This window comes from Ylistrum balloti, unplaced genomic scaffold (assembly GCF_031769215.1).
Source record: "Ylistrum balloti isolate Yb309-2 unplaced genomic scaffold, AGI_CSIRO_Ybal_v1 Utg370962, whole genome shotgun sequence".
Taxonomy (NCBI): domain Eukaryota; kingdom Metazoa; phylum Mollusca; class Bivalvia; order Pectinida; family Pectinidae; genus Ylistrum; species Ylistrum balloti.
Genome location: NW_026782541.1, coordinates 226,093 through 245,596, shown reverse-complemented (window position 1 = coordinate 245,596; position 19,504 = coordinate 226,093). Strand labels below are relative to the sequence as shown.

Below are 19,504 nucleotides of genomic sequence, written 5' to 3'. Positions count from 1 at the left end.
TCAGGTACTGGTCAGTATTGTGTCAGGAACTGGTCAGTGTGAGACAAAATGGTATGACATCTGGTATTGTGTCAGGTACTGGTCAGTGTGAGACAAAATGGTAAGACGTCTGGTATTGTGTCAGGAACTGGTCAGTGTCTGACAAAATGGTAAGACTTATGGTATTGTGTCAGGATGTGGTCAGTGTGGGACAAAATGGTATGACATCTGGTATTGTGTCAGGATGTGGTCAGTGTGGGACAAAATGGTATGACATCTGGTATTGTGTCAGGTACTGGTCAGTGTGAGACAAAATGGTAAGACGTCTGGTATTGTGTCAGGAACTGGTCAGTGTAGGACAAAATGGTAAGACACCTGGTATTGTGTCAGGATGTGGTCAGTGTGGGACAAAATGGTAAGACACCTGGTATTGTGTCAGGATGTGGTCAGTGTGGGACAAAATGGTATGACATCTGGTATTGTGTCAGGTACTGGTCAGTGTGAGACAAAATGGTATGACATCTGGTATTGTGTCAGGTACTGGTCAGTGTGAGACAAAATGGTTTGACATCTGGTATTGTGTCAGGATGTGGTCAGTGTGAGACAAAATGGTAAGACATCTGGTATTGTGTCAGGATGTGGTCAGTGTGAGACAAAATGGTATGACACCTGGTATTGTGTCAGGAACTGGTCAGTGTGAGACAAAATGGTAAGACGTCTGGTATTGTGTCAAGATGTGGTCACTGGAAGACAAAAAAGATAACGTTTGAATTTCAAAATTCATAATATTTAATTTTTTTATTGTTGTTTGATGTGTAGATGGTTGGATGTATAAATGTGGTGATATTTGTTACACTGTGAACAACGCAGTACAAAAATATCGTATAAATATCATAACTCTTATATATACATCTACAATGTACTCAAATGCCTTATAATAATTCTGTTAGCTGTATAAAATATACTCCAAAAACACGGAACAAATGACCTAATCAAACAAAAATACAATAATAATAGTCATAAATACTGACAAAAATAAAGGCACCAAACTATGCTGCCTAGCAACGCCTCTTATTCTGGATGGAGAAGACCACAGTGCATTAGACAGAGTTGCTATAACATTATCAAATAATTTTGTAAATAGGCATCATGGTATGACAAACATAATTCATAGAGTAACATTGTCAGCTATCCTCCCATTGAGATTATTCATATTTTTGTAAAAAAATAAATGGAAATAATTGATGCATCTTTTCAACATCTTTTTGTTTCAATAAAGCTACCTTATGCTCATTGGCATGTTTATAACATAAGTGTGAACAATAAGCCAAAAATACAGAAAATATAATTCATTGACTGTGAATAACAGCATGGACCGAGTCATTCCTAAACTATCTGTTTCCTACCAAGCAACAGCCCTACTTGTAACGGAGGGGCTATACCAGGTGATGGTCATCATTCTAGCCAGTCTACATCAAAAACAAGATGTGGGTACCGATACACCTCAATATAACTATATAATCATTTTGAAGAACTTCTAATATAACTGTGCGAGTTGACAAAGAGTTGCCTCCCTTGGATGGTCTCGTCACAGGAAATCACAATCATTACTGACTAGGAGTAATCCAGATAATTTTATCGTATATCTGACAGATTCTGTTGACTTTATTAAGTAAGTAACACAAAACGATAAATGACATTAGACTAACTTAATAACTCATTTTAAATATGGACGGAATCATTAAATGTTCAATACGGCCATTAATTCATTGGATTAATCTATCCGAATTATCACTGTCGTAAATTCTTTAAACCAGAAATCAAAACAAATATCAATGAGAACAAAAGTATAAATTTAAGAAAACATGAAAAAGGTCCAATATCCAGACGATAAAATCATTTCATCTTGAAATGGATGTCTACTAAGCGGTTTGCAGTAACAAAATCCAATTAAAAACATGTCTACTCATGCATCACATAGATAAATCTAGATTTCTCTCACACAAACCCAGCAGCTTCAACTGTTCTCAAATCTCCCTACATATTTTATCACATGATTTGTGTGACTGTGTAACTTCTAGTAACACATGACGGGTATGTAAAAATTTCCTGATCCACATTTATCATTGACATCCAGTAGCTACTATAGTTATCAGATTAGAAATAAAATATACAAAAATGAAGATCTTTCATGAAATAAGCCAACAACAATCTCTCGCTCATTCTCAAACCCATAACATTCAACTTTGGCACCAATAATATCACAGTCATTTACAAATGAAATGCATCGCCAATCACTAAAATATTTCAACGTGTATGTGTCTAACACTCATTTAAGACTAACGTCGAACTAAAATGACATGTCGTGTTGATGTTTACGTAGAAAAAATCCTGTTGGGCAAATGAAAATGAATTACATGCATATCAGTTAAGATAACGTTTTACTCACAGTCAGCTAGTTCATAGTAAATTCATGTTCTATAGTAAGAAGCTGCCCGTATATAACATATGGTCATCAGAAACCAACACGACAGGTCATTATTGTCCGATTTTATATGACAAGGAATCATTTCCTGAGATAAAACATGATGAGTGTATGTTTGTTGATCATCACTGAAGAATATAACAGCCATATACTTTCTCCAGAATAATAAACATCACTTTCCATTATTACAAATTTCAGTACGAGGTACCACAACTGGGTAGGGGTATCTATGATGTGGAGGGCACTTTACGCTGTCTCCGAAGTCGTGACTTTATATCCGCTGAATTAATTGGTCTGCTTCTCAAGAAGGATGGATCAGTGTTATAGAAGGACGGTGTAGTATTGTTCATATACTGTTCACTAAGAATGGAGTCCGGTAACGATTCCAGGTCGGAAACAATGGACGCTGGAGGGGAGGTAACTCCAGTGTCTCTAGTGTGGCGTGGGTTATCGTCATACAGTTCATAACTTCCACTAACAACACCGTGTATGGAGCGCTGGCTGCCCTCGATCAGATCACGAGCATAGTCTCTATAGGAGCTATATGAACGACGAGAGCTAGCGTTGGAGCCTGTCCTTGATCTCATGCCACTAAATAACAAGATTACATATGTAATTATAACACCAAGCAAATAATCTGGAAGATGTTTGCAACCATTGATTTTCATTTTAGAAAATAAAATACAATTGTGTAAACAATCACTGATAAACTGAACTGTATTTCTATTGGGCTAGGGTGGTATTAAAGTCCAATCAAATAAAATGAAAAAATAAAAACACCTCAATAAGGAACTTTTTAGTATCCAGAATGGTATGCATCATATGCAAATACAAAAAGAAATGAAATGAGAACACACTGATTTAATTATACATTTAATTCATATAACCTACCTGTAATTTCTGGTGCTGTGTAGAAGAGTGTTTTGTGCCCGAGATATTTCTTGCTGGTTTTGCATCCTGGCTTCCTGCATGTCTCTAAACAGATCCCGTGTCTCTTGTAAGGCATACAGCTGGTCATTACCCCGTGATTCCCGATCAGGAATATCATCATGATCAGAACGGGTTCGGCGGGGCCTTGCTAAAGTCCGGTGTGGTGAAGAGCTGGCGACACGAGGTGTCAGATACGTTTCAGAGTAGTCGTCAGACCTGGGCGGTGTATACGTCCTTGATGGACTATGGGAGTAACTTCTCACTGATATATTCAGAACATGCTGCTCTGGCACCGACAGACTACTAGTACTGCCATACTCCATCCTGTAAGGCTGATGCTCAGGAGAATGACGAGGTGAAGCATGACGCAATGGGGATGATCTTGGTGACACTGATGTGCGTTGTATGTAATGCTGTTCCGGGCTAGCATGTGACGAGTAACGATGGTGCACAGGCGAAGTTTGAGGTGTACAATTATATGAAGAACTCCGGGGACTATATATTCTTTCTGTTTCATCATAATGACTTAACTGTGGCGAACATGACCGGCTTGCTCTGTATGCATTTTCATCTCGTTCAGTCACTTCCACAAGAGCTCGTCTCAAATCTACAAGGTGTTCCCTATGTTGTTTGGGTGTCATCAATCGAGGAGAAGTTTCAAGTGAGGACGGACTAACACTACGAGAATGTCTCTCGTTTTCACAAGGTGAAGCTTTCTTCAGAGGACTAATACTTCTTGCTCTTTCATATTTTTGTTGTTCCATGAATCTCTCAGCCTTAAACGCTTCTATTTCCTCAAGGCGTTTCCATCTTGCAATGTCTTTATTTCTGGTCCTTGTTCTACCACGTCCAGTGCCCTGTTTAACCGTTCTGTTCATTTTCTCCTTACATATCTGAATATCCCATTTGGATTTCTGAAGATCATGGCGATAATTAGTCACGTATTCCCTGGTAATATCAGTCTGATGAAGATGGTGTACATTTGTTGTATTAAAGTCTGCTCCATCCCATGTTTCCTCAAGGGTTTTCAGCAGAGTGTCTGTTTGCCCAATGCAGTAGTTAAGTTTTGCCTCTAATAATTCCACGGTTAAGCTGGCAGGCAGATAATTCATAGACAGCAGTTCAATTATCTCCACCCTTTCCTTTTGCAGCCTCGATAATTCTGACTTTATTGCGGAATTTGTTTTAATGTGCGCTGTCCGTGTCTCAGAATTTCTGTTACTATCGGCACTGAATTCACTTAAGTCAAGTTTTAGTGCCTGTATGTCAGTCTGAGTAAAGTCGTCAGAACTATCAACAGAAACTTCCACACCTGTACTGATCTTCCCATTTGTGTCTGTGGATCTTGTAACAGGAGGCTGTTTTCGAAGTGCAGCCAGATAGTTAGGCTGAACTTCAGGTGATCTGAGGTATGCTTGTGGATTTTGGTATTGTGAGGTTTTCAATTCGCTGCTGCCCAACGCAGTGGGTGAGTTTGGAGGAGTCTGGAGTAGTGGCGACCCCTCTCTGTCGCTCAATGCATCATCAATAGGTTCACTGGTCGCACTACCCCGTGTAATTAGTGTTCTATTTTTAGCTCCAGACCGGTTGTCTTTGGTTGTATTCCATGAACAACTGTTGTCTTTATCATTGAGATACTGAGAAACCTCTTCACCAAGCAGCGTTCCTTCTGATGTTAAACTACTTAAAGAATCTAGTCGGGACACCTCAGAATTTCTATGAGAATCTGCCTCTGCTTCTAAAGACAGTAATGATGTTTGCTGATCTGATTTTCGAGCAGGCAATACAATATCCTCAATAACCTCAGCAGGAGAGTCGGGCACAATTGAGACCTCCTTGTGCTTTCTCCCTTTTCGAACTCTAGGTGATCTAGCCTCGGCAGGTGTTCTTGATTTGCTCATTTCCTGAGTATTATCAGACAAGATGTCATCAATGTTATCCAAGTTTTCATTGCTACCCAAGTACTGATGACTATCTTTAACAATCGAGTCTAGGTCACCAGTTTCATCTCTTTCCTCCTTAGTAGAACTTTGTTCTAGTTCCATTGTTTTATCACTCTTTGGAGTAAAACTTTTGAATTTGATGTCGGAAGAAAGATGTGTGTCATGCCACGACTCATCACACTTGGTATCCAAATCAGATATGTGTTGATCATGGGAAGATATTCTTGAATTATATTCGCTGTTATGATCCTGTTCCAGCTTTGTTTGTTTTTCCAGTCTTACTTTCAATTCATGTGTCCTAATCTTCCTTCCTTTAGCTGCTTTCTTGAGAGATTCCATCATCTTCATATGCTCAGCTTTCAGAGCCTCCATTTCAGCATTAGTCACATCCATGTCAGGAATATTAGCCTCTGTTTCTATGACACTCTCCCTCTCAATCATGACAGTTTGAGTCTGTTCCTTCATTGAGGTATTTTTTCGCAGATGATGCGCCTCTTCATTGCACTCAATGACAGTTTGGTCTTGAACACGAGATGTTGCATGCCCGGATGATAATTTTAGCTTTTTCTGTGCATTGACCCCACCAACAACAGATGGTTTGATTTCTTCTTCCATCTCTTCTGGTTCGCCATCACTGTTCTTCAGTGCGAGGCGAAGTCTACTTAGTACTTTCTCAAACTCATCAGTTTGCATAGACGAATCCATGGTGTCCACAGTGGTGTCAGGTGACGTCTGACACGACATCTCCCTTGACGATTCAGGTGGGAAAACTATGTCAAAGTCAGCAGAAAGCTCTGCCGGAAGTAGAATAATATCTGTTGTTTCAGTTTCTGACAGTTCCCTTGGTCTTGTGATTTCTGTGTCCGTCTGTGTAGAATCATTACTATTGTCAGGCATATCTTCTCTATCAAATAACATCCATTCTTCCTCGGTTTGTATCCCTAGGTTATGGACAGCAGTCAATGACCCAGTTGTTTGAGTGGAATCGTCCTGTGCCTCTTTGTGGGAGGTAGATGACGAATGGTCGGAATGGGATCTGGATGTCGGGAAGGGAGAAGCCAGCATTTCACTAGAAGAACCAGAAATTGTATGAACACCTTGAATCTTCTGGTTTATGTTGTTAACCAAAGCTGTCGATTCAATTACCATATGGGATAGGTTCTCCCAGTTTTCTGTGCCTTCTGGAAGTGAAAGAGTAATGGAACTATCAACATGGTTGATATCCCCCATGCTTTGTGCTCGATAGGGCAGTGCTGGCAACACCTGTGAATCCTGTTGATTATTTTCGTTAGTATTCTCCACAATATCTGTTTGAGTGCCAGTGTCTGTCAAACATACTTGTATGTCGTCTGATACAATCTGACCTGACGTATTGAGGATAGGGAAGGAGCTGAAGTCACTACTGGACTTTTCGTTCTGGTCAAGCATTTCAACATTGTTTAAATTACCACTGTAGTCAATAGTTTCGGAAGCATTTTCTCGTCCAATGAACGGATGTGTTGAAGAGAGTTCAGAGTAAGTAATCTCCTCTGCTGTCATTTGTTCCTCGTCAATAAACCGATCTTTTGAATTGTTTAGATTAATGTCACCGCCATTGTTTTTTGTGTCACTGTCGTCAGAGTAATATTCCTCGATAACAATTACATTGCCGTCGTATCCATGAACATTGTCCCAAAAGTCGGAGCCAACAGTGGGAGGAAATATGCCTTCGTTGTTACTCGGATCATTTGGGTTTTCCTTTGGGTTTACCTCTAGAAGGTCTGTTGAACGTGATCGATGGACAATCAGATTAGACAGAGTCTGTTTTGGAATGTTGTCGGATGACACAGATCTAACAGGGATAGGGAGGACAGATTCGTCAATTCCAAATTTGTGTCTTAGAGGCTCATTGTCATCATCATCATCATCATCACCATAATTCTTATAATGACATTCACCGGTATGATCTGGGCTCATATTTGCAAGATTCAGATCCTCTTTGGATTTCAATATAATTTCATTTTCACGCAGCAAGTCACTGTCTCCAAGTTTTACATGGTCATTATCAAATGCATGTTCTTCATTCATCATGTCTTCAGATTTGAGCTGAGAAGTGGATTCTCCTACTCTTGAGAGTTTACATATCGGTTCCGAATCGCTTTCAAACGAGAGTGGATTGTACTCCTTTTGAAGCTTTTCCATGCTTTCCGTAGTGTGTGACTGACCCATGAATACAAACACGATACTGTCATTGGAACTCTCTGAAGATGTTATTTCATCATAGTCATCAACGTTGGCTTCTGACATAGACCGCTTAAGATCTCTGTCACAACGAGGTGTGGAAATGTCTGACATGGAGGGTGATTTCTCTTTTTTAACTGACCTTTGCATGTCAGGTAGTGACCTGGGAACAATGCTATTGTCTAATTGATCAGATGAAGCCGCATCAGCATTAATCTTATACACCTCCTCTAGGTCTGAAGAACCAGATCCAACACTTTCAAAAATGTCTTCCGATGAGCCTGAAACATTTAACACAAGCTCGCCAGGCGAAAGTGACCTAGAGTTGGCAACGGCACTGATATTAATATCTTCATTGTCTACAGGAACAAAAACAGCCGACTCCTTTTTGACAACTCTTGCTGGAATAATTGATTCTTCTACCTGTTCTCCATAGTCCGAGTCATCAAACACATTTCCAGAATCTTTCAGAGGTGATTTTTTGGGTGTTTTGTTATCGATATCTAACAGTTTATGTACGGTAGAAGAGAAAGGTTGTCCAGAAGCTGAAGGATCAAACTGGGTTCTTGCCTGTGTCACCATGACTTGAATGTCCTCTGGATACCTTGGTTCAGTCTGGTCTATGAAGAGACCTCCTCTTAAGGTTTTGTCAGATTCGTACAATCTGCTTCCCCGCGGCGATACAGAAGTAGAATCACCATCTGTGTAGTCAGAACTAATTGCTGAATCACTCAGACTGCGCACATGCTTTTGAAGTCGAGCTAACTTTTGCTGGAGTTCCCTTTTCAGATCCTCCCTAACACTACTCTCATCATCTGTCATTCTCCTTATGAAGGGAACAGACTGAGGATCAGCCATGACAGAGCCAGTCATCTGTTCTGCTGTGGATGGGGACTTTGGTAGTGAATTTTGTGTTTCCTCATATTTCCTACATGTAGAAATCTGGGGAGACCGGGGGCGATCTGGAATTTCCACATTTTCAATTGCAGTAGTATCCTCTTCCTCATGGTCTCGTGGTGATTGTTGAGGTGTTTTGTAAATTGAGGAGTCTGAACTAACACTGTCTGGTCCTTGAAGCCGGTCTAAGGACACTGACAAGTCATCGTTGTCTTCCCCATTCTTTTGATACAAGGCCGACATTCGCGCAATAGCACCTAAAACTTGTTGAGCAACCTTTGTTGTATGAGGAACACTTTCAGCTTGAACAAACTCATTGCCCTCTAAATCTGAATCATCTGACACATCATCAATCTGATCACTAGATATGACATTTGAAAGTAATTCTGGCTCACAAGGGATTTGATGAGCTCCTGCTATGACATTCCGTCTGGAGATCTGCTCAGATGAACACAACTGTTGCCCATCTTGCGAGATAGAACCCACATCTTCCATATTCATCTTAGCCACATGACCCACTTCAGCTAACAATAAATTTGACTCGCCATTAGGGAGAGCGAATACTTCACTGTCCAGAGGACTGCTATCCTGATTATCTGTGTGAGATTTGTACCCACTAGCCAGAGAACCCTCCTCATCTCCCGAGTCAAGAGTAAAAGACATAAAGTCACGCCGATTGTCCATTATCATTGTTCCATAGTCAGAGGTAGTGTCAGACTCACGAGGAGACAGAACACCATTCTTATTTATATCTCCTGTTCCCAAAGTAACATGGGGTGTACTCGTTCCTGGACAGAGATCTAAATAAGAGGCTGTATTTTCGTCTTCGAAATGTCTATCTATGACATCATCTTCATCTCTAGATGCTTCATGTACTGAGCGAAATGTTCTTTCAGAAACAACAACGTTTTGTTCCGGAGAAGAAGCACTGTCAGAGTTACTGAGATATACACGTTGTAGAGTAGAGGAAGTATGGCGACTTTCTGATGTATGTGAATCTGTTGAGGTTAGATTTACATGGATGCTTTCAGGAATACTCATCATTTGTTCATTTGGTTGAATCTGACTTCTCAATGAGTAGGTTTTATGTTCAGTTCTATCCACATTGTAACTAATGTTAGTATTTTCTTCATTTATTGTCACGTAATATTTCACAGAATTTGAATCTTCTTTTGTGTCAGATGAATCTCCATCATCAAAGAATTTATCACAGGCAGTTGGTGACTGTGGTGAGAACACTTCAGTTTCCATAACATATGCATGATCATCATCAGAATCAGATGAGAAGTCTGCATCCAGTTTTCCGCTGGCTGCATAATCCTCTACCCAAGTACCTGCTGACCAAACATCAGGTGAAGTGAACTCTAATTTGACCGGTTTTGTTTTCTTGGACTTTTTGATGTGCCTACTATCCATCGTGACATTTAAACCGCCCGACCCATGAGGCCCATTAGAAGCCTTCATCCGTCTATCTCCAGAGTTCCACACGCTCAGAGGAGAGATGTTGAGCACTGGCGATTTTCTTCTCGATGTAGAAATTTCTGGGAATTCCAACCAACTGACATCTGTCTGTTGTTCCATATCACGTGTTTCTGATGGTGCTCTTGATGAAGGTCTCAAGTCAGTATCACTAGTGCTAGACCCACTGCTTGACCTTCGTTTGGCATGCTTACTTTTCTTCTTTGGGATAGCACCTCTACTATTGTCATCCTCCTGGTTTGTAATGCCATTCAGGTAGTGACCATCCATATTGAATTCACTTTTAGTTTGGTCACGATTTAGATTAGATCTTTTATCACATGAGTCCTCATTGTTCTTCTCATAATCACAGGTGTAACTAACATTGTCATGTACATTTGTACTCTCCCTTTGTTCACCTAAAGCAAATGCCAACTGTTCGGCAAAGTCACTGTATGTCACTGAATGGTCACACTCATCTAAACTAACCGACTTCACATCCCTGGACTCACTGGCTAGAACAGAATCATCTGAGCAAACATTGTCGCTCTCAGAGTTGACATAGTCCTCAGAGCTTGGAGCTTTCAAATTTGAACGACGTTCGGACTTTGATTTAATAATCCTACGTCGCCGTTTGGAAGCCGAATCAGGTCGGGATGACGGCCTAGACACATTCCCTGTAAGTAAATAAAAGCATTCTGTTATTCATTCTTTTATCATATGTAATATCTAAAAGTTATTCCAAAGAACAAGTCCAGAATGGAGGCATAAACAAGAACATATTTGTCTTTTTTCCACAAACGTAATTCCACAAAGCCCTGTGCATAGCATAAAATTGAACATCCGTAAGAGTGACTCTGATTGAGATCCCAGTCAACAAAATATTAATGAGCACTACAATGACGTGTGAAACAGACCTGTTAAATAATACCTTCTGTCTAGATGAATTACCGGAGCCCTTACGGGAAAAGAATGTAAGCACACATTATGTGTATAGGATATTCATACAACAAACACTTGAACAATTTAATAATTTTCTATAGTGTATTTCTAGGGTAATTGCATTACGTTTATTATGTACACAAAAGAGATTTCCCCACCCTATAGGTTAATACATGTTTTGTACCTTTAAAGCAAAGTCCCTGCATAAACAAATTTAGTATTGGTCTGCTAGGTATCACGCAACATGTGACTTCAAAACTGTAAGATATTAATTTCTGTGGAGGATTGATTTTCACTGATTTGGTGGATACTCTAAATTTATGACTGTAGACATCCACAAAACGATAAAAAGCTTACAAAAATTACAGCACTTGTGAATGTTATATCCATGAAATTAAGTGCCAACAAAAATGTGTATTTGTGGGAAACCATGAAATTTCAGCTTCACAAAAATATCCGATTTTACAGTATATAGAAATATAGTTATCAATAGGTATCACCAAAATATGCCTAAACATTTAGGAGATTAGCACACCCAACATATAGGTCAATATTGCATGAGATATAAATACGTCCAAAAGTCAATTAATCCAGAGGATTATCAGCTTAAGACTTCACACCAACCTACACATATACACACTTGTCAACCCAGTCACAAAGCCTTTATGTTTTGTTATCATGTATGTAGCAAGGCATGGCTTACAATGCCACGTGTCACAAATACCATCAATAAGACAAAAATTGGTAAAACATGAAATTTGTGATATGTTTTAAGTTTTTTACAGCAGGACCTAAACATATATGTAAATATCCCTCTAGGCTACAAAGCTGGCCAAACTCTGTCAAAATAGTGTCTCAGTGACAGAATGACAGCTTTAGCCTTCAACATGCAATTGAAGACAGGTATATTGGATAATGTAATGGCTGCCACGTCTATGCTAATCAATATTAAAGATAAAACCACTATAGTAATTTAATATTGGCACCATGTCAATCTGTTTTATGTAAAACAGTCATACAGTCTACCTATATTACCTTTATATAACACTGTAACAAGTATTCAATATCATGTGTGGATTATCTTTTATAGTTTCCATCCAAAAGGATGTATATTTTTAATCTATATACTTTACCAGATGTTTATTTTTCAATCTATAGGTCAACGTTGCTCTTATAATCCCACCATCTGAATTCATCAGAATTTGATATCTAAGTTTCCCTTATATTCATGCTATGAGAATTCCAGACCTAAGTCTCCCTTGTAATCATGCTATCAGAAATAAGACTGACCTGATATTCAGATCTGTTTAAACTCTTACACAAAATACATATGGCCAGCTAATGACAAACAATGACCTTGTTTATTGTCTATTTGTACAGTGAGGTATGTGAGGTCAATATTGATCTGTTCACTACGGAGCAGCCTGATTACCTATCCACAGGTATACACAAGTTCTGCATTTAAATACACCAGAGCACTTACAACATATTAACCCAGTCTTATGTTTGAAAGCGTACCACAGTGATTGAGACAGTTGTCATTGGTTATGTTTACATGTCCTATTTCAAAACCAGTTTTACCTGTATTAGCTCAAGTCATTGAAAAATAAATTGAATTGAAATCAATACATTAGCCTTATTTGCATCTTAATTACAACCTTGCTGACGATTTGAATTAAAAAAAGAATCAAGTATAATCCAGATATAGGTATACAAAACTAGTTTTCAAAAACATCTCCTGTGGTTGGCAGAATTTGGTTCTTTGAAACATACTAATTCAATTATAGGAATTAAATTGAAGTTAGAGATTTCAAGATTTCAGCAAAGCCATTCCTAGTTTCAAAATATCTCACATACATTACTGCAAGTGACCACCATAAAAAGGATGTATGGTTTCATTGAAACTGGTTCCCAACAAGACACATGTTAGAATATCTAATACACACATCTTAACCTATAACACCAAGACATGTGTCTCAACCTATAACACTAAGACATGTGTCTAAACATGTAACACAAAACATGTGTCTAAGCCTATATCATCAAGATATGCATTTACGTCCCCAACATCAAGATTTCCTCGTAAGCCCCATTACAAGGGACTAGTCAAAATTCCCATAAGCACACATATAGATCTGAAATACACAAACTCGTCCCTCATATGTTTACCTTCCAATCTTTCATGATTTGTAATTTGAGACTGAAGTTTTATCTTAACTGGATATCTACCAAGAACATATACAATCAAAACATAGACAAGTCTGAAATGTGTTGCTTAAAGTGTATTGTCCAATACTTGTTAAAGAGATCTGGTCATGACTATTTTGGATTTTTGGAATCCTGATTGTATAGTTTTGCATGGAGGATATATATCTATCACAACAATGGATACTTGTGGGTCAGAAAGGGTCATACATAGTTGTTTGTTTTATTTTTGGTTTTTATAAAAGATCCCTGATATTTGTAAGCGAGTTATTCCCTCCCCCTCCCACTTCCCAATAAAGAGTTTTGTTTGAAACCTATTTGCACATTCAGAGCAGCTTTCATTTGATTTCTTAACCTGATTTGGAATTAATTTCTTGCTCAAAAGGTATTCTTACATAATTTCTGGCCAGAAATCTAGAAAACTTACTCTACAGCACCAATCTCAGAGAACTATGGTCAGACATCCAGATACCTTACTCTAGGGCACCAATCTCAGAGAACTATGGTCAGACATCCAGATACCTTACTCTACAGCACCAATCTCAGAGAACTATGGTCAGACATCCAGATACCTTACTCTACAGCACCAATCTCAGAGAACTACGATCAGACATCCAGATACCTTACTCTACAGCACCAGTCTCACAGAACTATGGTCAGACATCCAGATACCTTACACTAGGGCACCAGTCTCACAGAACTATGGTCAGACATCCAGATACCTTACACTAGGGCACCAATCTCACAGAACTATGGTCAGACATCCAGATACCTTACTCTACAGCACCAATCTCACAGAACTATGGTCAGACATCCAGATACCTTACTCTAGGGCACCAATCTCACAGAACTATGGTCAGACATCCAGATACCTTACTCTAGGGCACCAATCTCAGAGAACTATGGTCAGACATCCAGATACCTTACTCTACGGCACCAATCTCAGAGAACTATGGTCAGACATCCAGATACCTTACTCTACAGCACCAATCTCAGAGAACTATGGTCAGACATCCAGATACCTTACTCTACAGCACCAATCTCAGAGAACTATGGTCAGACATCCAGATACCTTACTCTAGGGCACCAATCTCAGAGAACTATGGTCAGACATCCAGATACCTTACTCTAGGGCACCAATCTCACAGAACTATGGTCAGACATCCAGATACCTTACTCTAGGGCACCAATCTCACAGAACTATGGTCAGACATCCAGATACCTTACTCTAGGGCACCAATCTCACAGAACTATGGTCAGACATCCAGATACCTTACTCTAGGGCACCAGTCTCACAGAACTATGGTCAGACATCCAGATACCTTACTCTATGGCACCAATCTCAGAGAACTATGGTCAGACATCCAGATACCTTACTCTAGGGCACCAATCTCACAGAACTACGGTCAGACATCCAGATACCTTACTCTAGGGCACCAATCTCAGAGAACTATGGTCAGACATCCAGATACCTTACTCTAGGGCACCAATCTCAGAGAACTATGGTCAGACATCCAGATACCTTACTCTAGGGCACCAATCTCAGAGAACTATGGTCAGACATCCAGATACCTTACTCTACAGCACCAATCTCAGAGAACTATGGTCAGACATCCAGATACCTTACTCTACAGCACCAATCTCAGAGAACTATGGTCAGACATCCAGATACCTTACTCTACAGCACCAATCTCAGAGAACTATGGTCAGACATCCAGATACCTTACTCTAGGGCACCAATCTCAGAGAACTATGGTCAGACAGCCAGATACCTTACTCTAGGGCACCAATCTCAGAGAACTATGGTCAGACATCCAGATACCTCACCCTGGGGCACCAGTCTCACAGAACTATGGTCAGACAGCCAGATACCTCACCCTGGGGCACCAGTCTCACAGAACTATGGTCAGACAGCCAGATACCTTACTATGGGGCACCAATCTCACAGAATTTTGGTCAGACAGCCAGATAACTCACCCTGGGGCACCAGTCTCACAGAATTTTGGTCAGACAGCCAGATACCTCACTCTGGGGCACCAATCTCACAGAACTATGGTCAGACATCCAGATACCTCACCCTGGAGCACCAGTCTCACAGAATTTTGGTCAGACAGCCAGATACCTTACTCTGGGGCACCAGTCTCACAGAATTATGGTCAGACAGCCAGATACCTCACCCTGGGGCACCAGTCTCACAGAATTTTGGTCAGACAGCCAGATACCTCACTCTGGAGCACCAATCTCACAGAACTATGGTCAGACATCCAGATACCTCACCCTGGGGCACCAGTCTCACAGAATTTTGGTCAGACAGCCAGATACCTTACTCTGGGGCACCAGTCTCACAGAATTATGGTCAGACAGCCAGATACCTCACCCTGGGGCACCAGTTTCACAGAATTTTGGTCAGACAGCCAGATACCTTACTCTGGGGCACCAGTCTCACAGAATTATGGTCAGACAGCCAGATACCTCACCCTGGGGCACCAGTTTCACAGAATTTAGGTCAGACAGCCAGATACCTTACTCTGGGGCACCAGTCTCACAGAACTATGGTCAGACAGCCAGATACCTCACCCTGGGGCACCAGTCTCACAGAACTATGGTCAGACAGCCAGATACCTCACCCTGGGGCACCAGTCTCACAGAACTATGGTCAGACAGCCAGATACCTCACCCTGGGGCACCAGTCTCACAGAATTTTGGTCAGACAGCCAGATACCTTACTCTGGGGCACCAGTCTCACAGAATTATCAGTTAGGAATACAATGTAATGGAAAGTCTGGCATACTTGAATCAATGACATTAGTACCTTCTGAAAAATTGACTATCTGACAGAGGAAATATGCTTTTGTGTATATCATACATGTACCCATTACATATATATATACCAGTCAAAATTATATTGATAAAGCATGAAAGACTCCACAAATATAGTTTGTAAGATCAATAAAAAGAGCCTGTTTTCTGGCGTGAGTGAATTAATCATTTACCCAAGGGACCACACCAAATAAAGTAGCGTCCACACTATCACAACAGATAGCATACAATGTAGGCTGTTCTTTTTATCTAAGGTACCCTGGGATTGCCTAGGAATGTATTTCTGTTCTGTTTACAGACTATATAATGCTAACCCTCCTGGTAGAATACTGGCATACCTTACAATATTTACATCTGCAAAGTTCTACTCTTAAAGACATGTAAGAATTTTCAATGATTAAAGTGTAATGTCAATATGACAGCTTGGTCACAAGTTAAAATCAATCCACTATATCCTAGACACAGATAATAAAGTAAGAGGTGAGAATCCATTTTACCTTTAAGGTATCCCGCATGTTGCACACATCAGTTGATATGTTTATGGTTCTCCATCGAGTTCTCCAGTATATAGAGATACTAGTGAAATTCCGAACTTACTCGTATGTTACATAGTGGTTATACAACACAGTTACACAGAGGCCAATGTAGTTCCACCCTAAAAATACTTCTACGGTAAGCTGGAGGCCATCACAAAACTGTTCGAACACTGTAGTTAGACTGGAAAAATGTTATTTTTGATATCAGGACACCATAACTCTGTGCCTACATTAGAAGTACAACAGCTTTTCCCGTACGCCTACAACAACCACTAGATACAATAGAATTTTTATGCAGTAATAAGTTATTCATATGGCAGATAGCATGTGGAGACTTGGCCGTCATCCCTTATTTTGCGATCATTATCACCTATAAAGGATGTCCATTGAAGCATAACCAGCCATGTAATCACACTGAATAGTATTGAATGAAAGAAATTTAAATCCACCGAAATCAAAAACTATGTACAAACCGAATGCCTAGTACAGCTCCAACTGGCTAAGTGCCTATTCACCTGGTAGTATAATCCAAGTCTTTTAAACCTCTCAAGCAACACCATATCAATATACACAACTCACGTCTGTCAAACAAAATCATGTGAATCACTGTGAAACATTCAATACACTTTCACCGGGCTACTACACAGACTAGTGCTGAACTGTGCAATGCTGTCTTATACCTCTCTGATATTAAAGGCAATTAGATATATTTCTTGTCAATACAACAACAGAAATATAGTTTAACCAACCCTTGTGTACATTAAGTGTCACTTGTGTATTATATATGGGAGGTAACACATGTTATCTACAGCTATGACACAACGGATTCCTTCTCTAAGGATACCAGATCAATTCCTGGCAGCTCTCCAAACAAGGTGAAAAAAGAACTTTTGGGTACAGAGATCTGACTAATTCAATATTGTATAGAAAAGACTAGAGCAAGTGGAGAGACAACACCATATAGAACACTTTCTTTAGGGTAAACCACACATTTACAGAAATTTCCCAAGACAAATGGGTAAATCAGTAAATGAGATGTATTCATAGATGATTATCTCCTTAACAGGCCAACAGGAAGAATCAAAATTAACTTGTACACGCTGGGAGGAAGCTTTATCTTAATTACTACAGTCTGGGACAAACAATTACCTTACTACAGTGAGACGAAGCATTACCTTACTACAGTCTGAGACAAAGCATTACCTTACTACAGTCTGAGACGAAGCATTACCTTACTACAGTCTGAGACAAATCATTACCTTACTACAGTCTGAGACAAAGCATTACCTTACTACAGTCTGAGACAAAGCATTACCTTAGTACAGTCTGAGACAAAGCATTACCTTACTACAGTCTGAGACAAAGCATTACCTTACTACAGTCTGAGACAAAGCATTACTTTACCACAGTCTGAGACAAAGCATTACTTTACCACAGTCTGAGACAAAGCATTACTTTACCACAGTCTGAGACAAAGCATTACTTTACCACAGTCTGAGACAAAGCATTACTTTACCACAGTCTGAGACAAAGCATTACCTTACCACAGTCTGAGACAAAGCATTACTTTACCACAGTCTGAGACAAAGCATTACTTTACCACAGTCTGAGACAAAGCATTACCTTACTACAGTCTGAGACAAAGCATTACTTTACCACAGTCTGAGACAAAGCATTACTTTACCACAGTCTGAGACAAAGCATTACCTTACTACAGTCTGAGACAAAGCATTACTTTACCACAGTCTGAGACAAAGCATTACTTTACCACAGTCTGAGACAAAGCATTACTTTACCACAGTCTGAGACAAAGCATTACCTTACTACAGTCTGAGACAAAGCATTACTTTACCACAGTCTGAGACAAAGCATTACTTTACCACAGTCTGAGACAAAGCATTACCTTACTACAGTCTGAGACAAAGCATTACTTTACCACAGTCTGAGACAAAGCATTACCTTAGTACAGTCTGAGACAAAGCATTACCTTACTACAGTCTGAGACAAAGCATTACTTTACCACAGTCTGAGACAAAGCATTACTTTACCACAGTCTGAGACAAAGCATTACCTTACTACAGTCTGAGACAAAGCATTACCTTACTACAGTCTGGGACAAAGCATTACCTTACTACAGTCTGAGACAAAGCATTACCTTACTACAGTCTGAGACCTTACCTTACTAAAGGCTGGGATAAAGTCCAACATTACAATAAAACTTTATCTCTGACAAAGAAACTTGTACGCTAGCATGACCAATGCTATACACCAAGTTGGTCCTATCATAAATATTACATTAGTTAGTTTTTGCCGTCATTAAAATGTCATGTCTAGAGGAAAATTTGGCTTCTATACAAGCTGGAATAAAGAAACTTGATGATATAAATTTTTGACAATGTGCAGTGTACCAAAGTCTCAACTTGCAGTCTTTGTCCTTTTCCCAACCCTTTCTTCACCTTAGCCATTTCCTTCCTGACCTTCAACCAACCCTTTTCTGACCTTCACTAAGCCTATTCTGGACTTTTGCCTATACAATATAGGACTTTCACCCAGCCCCGACTAAAGATTGGATACATACCAGATCCAAGGGAGTCACCAGACTCTGGGCTAATGTCATCAGATTCCTCTACACCTCTGCGTTTTTGTCGGATCATGGCACGATGACGTGTAGCTCTTCGAGACGATGAAAGCGGAGGGTAAGCACTTGGTCCAACACCCCTGGAATGAGAGATTGACTTGTATATGGCAGTTCCTATATAGAGCTCTGTCTTACTCAATAGCACCAGCAAACATAGGCTCCAACATGCTATCTTATTGGAACATTTATTTACTGAAATACAGAGGTTGACCCCAGAGTATCATTAAATGTCATTTTATGAAACATGCAGTTCCTTCAAGTGAAACATAATGTTATTTCACTTTCATTTCTCAAGTCAAGGCATTGATTGTCCAATTTCTGTTTGAATGATGTATTCGTGTTACTGCAATCCAATACATTTAATGATACAAAAGTCATACACCAGTAATATTCCTGTTCAGGCCTCAATGGTTCTTGCTTGTTACCAGATTCAAACCAAACCATGCGAAAT

The 19,504-nt window shown here is 39.8% G+C and overlaps 1 protein-coding gene across 1 annotated transcript in view; it reads right to left on the bottom strand.

Moving 5' to 3' along the window:
• Positions 1-788: 788 nt before the first annotated feature.
• LOC132559734 (uncharacterized) overlaps positions 789-19,504 on the bottom strand; it is a 108,762-nt gene continuing 90,046 nt past the window's right edge. Inside the window, exons 30-32 of the mRNA XM_060224361.1 lie at positions 18,994-19,133; positions 3,356-10,589; positions 789-3,055 (exon numbers count right to left, since the gene is read on the bottom strand). Of these exons, the coding sequence (XP_060080344.1) occupies positions 2,692-3,055; positions 3,356-10,589; positions 18,994-19,133 (7,738 nt within the window). The 3' untranslated portion in view covers positions 789-2,691. The remainder of the gene's footprint in view (positions 3,056-3,355; positions 10,590-18,993; positions 19,134-19,504) is intronic.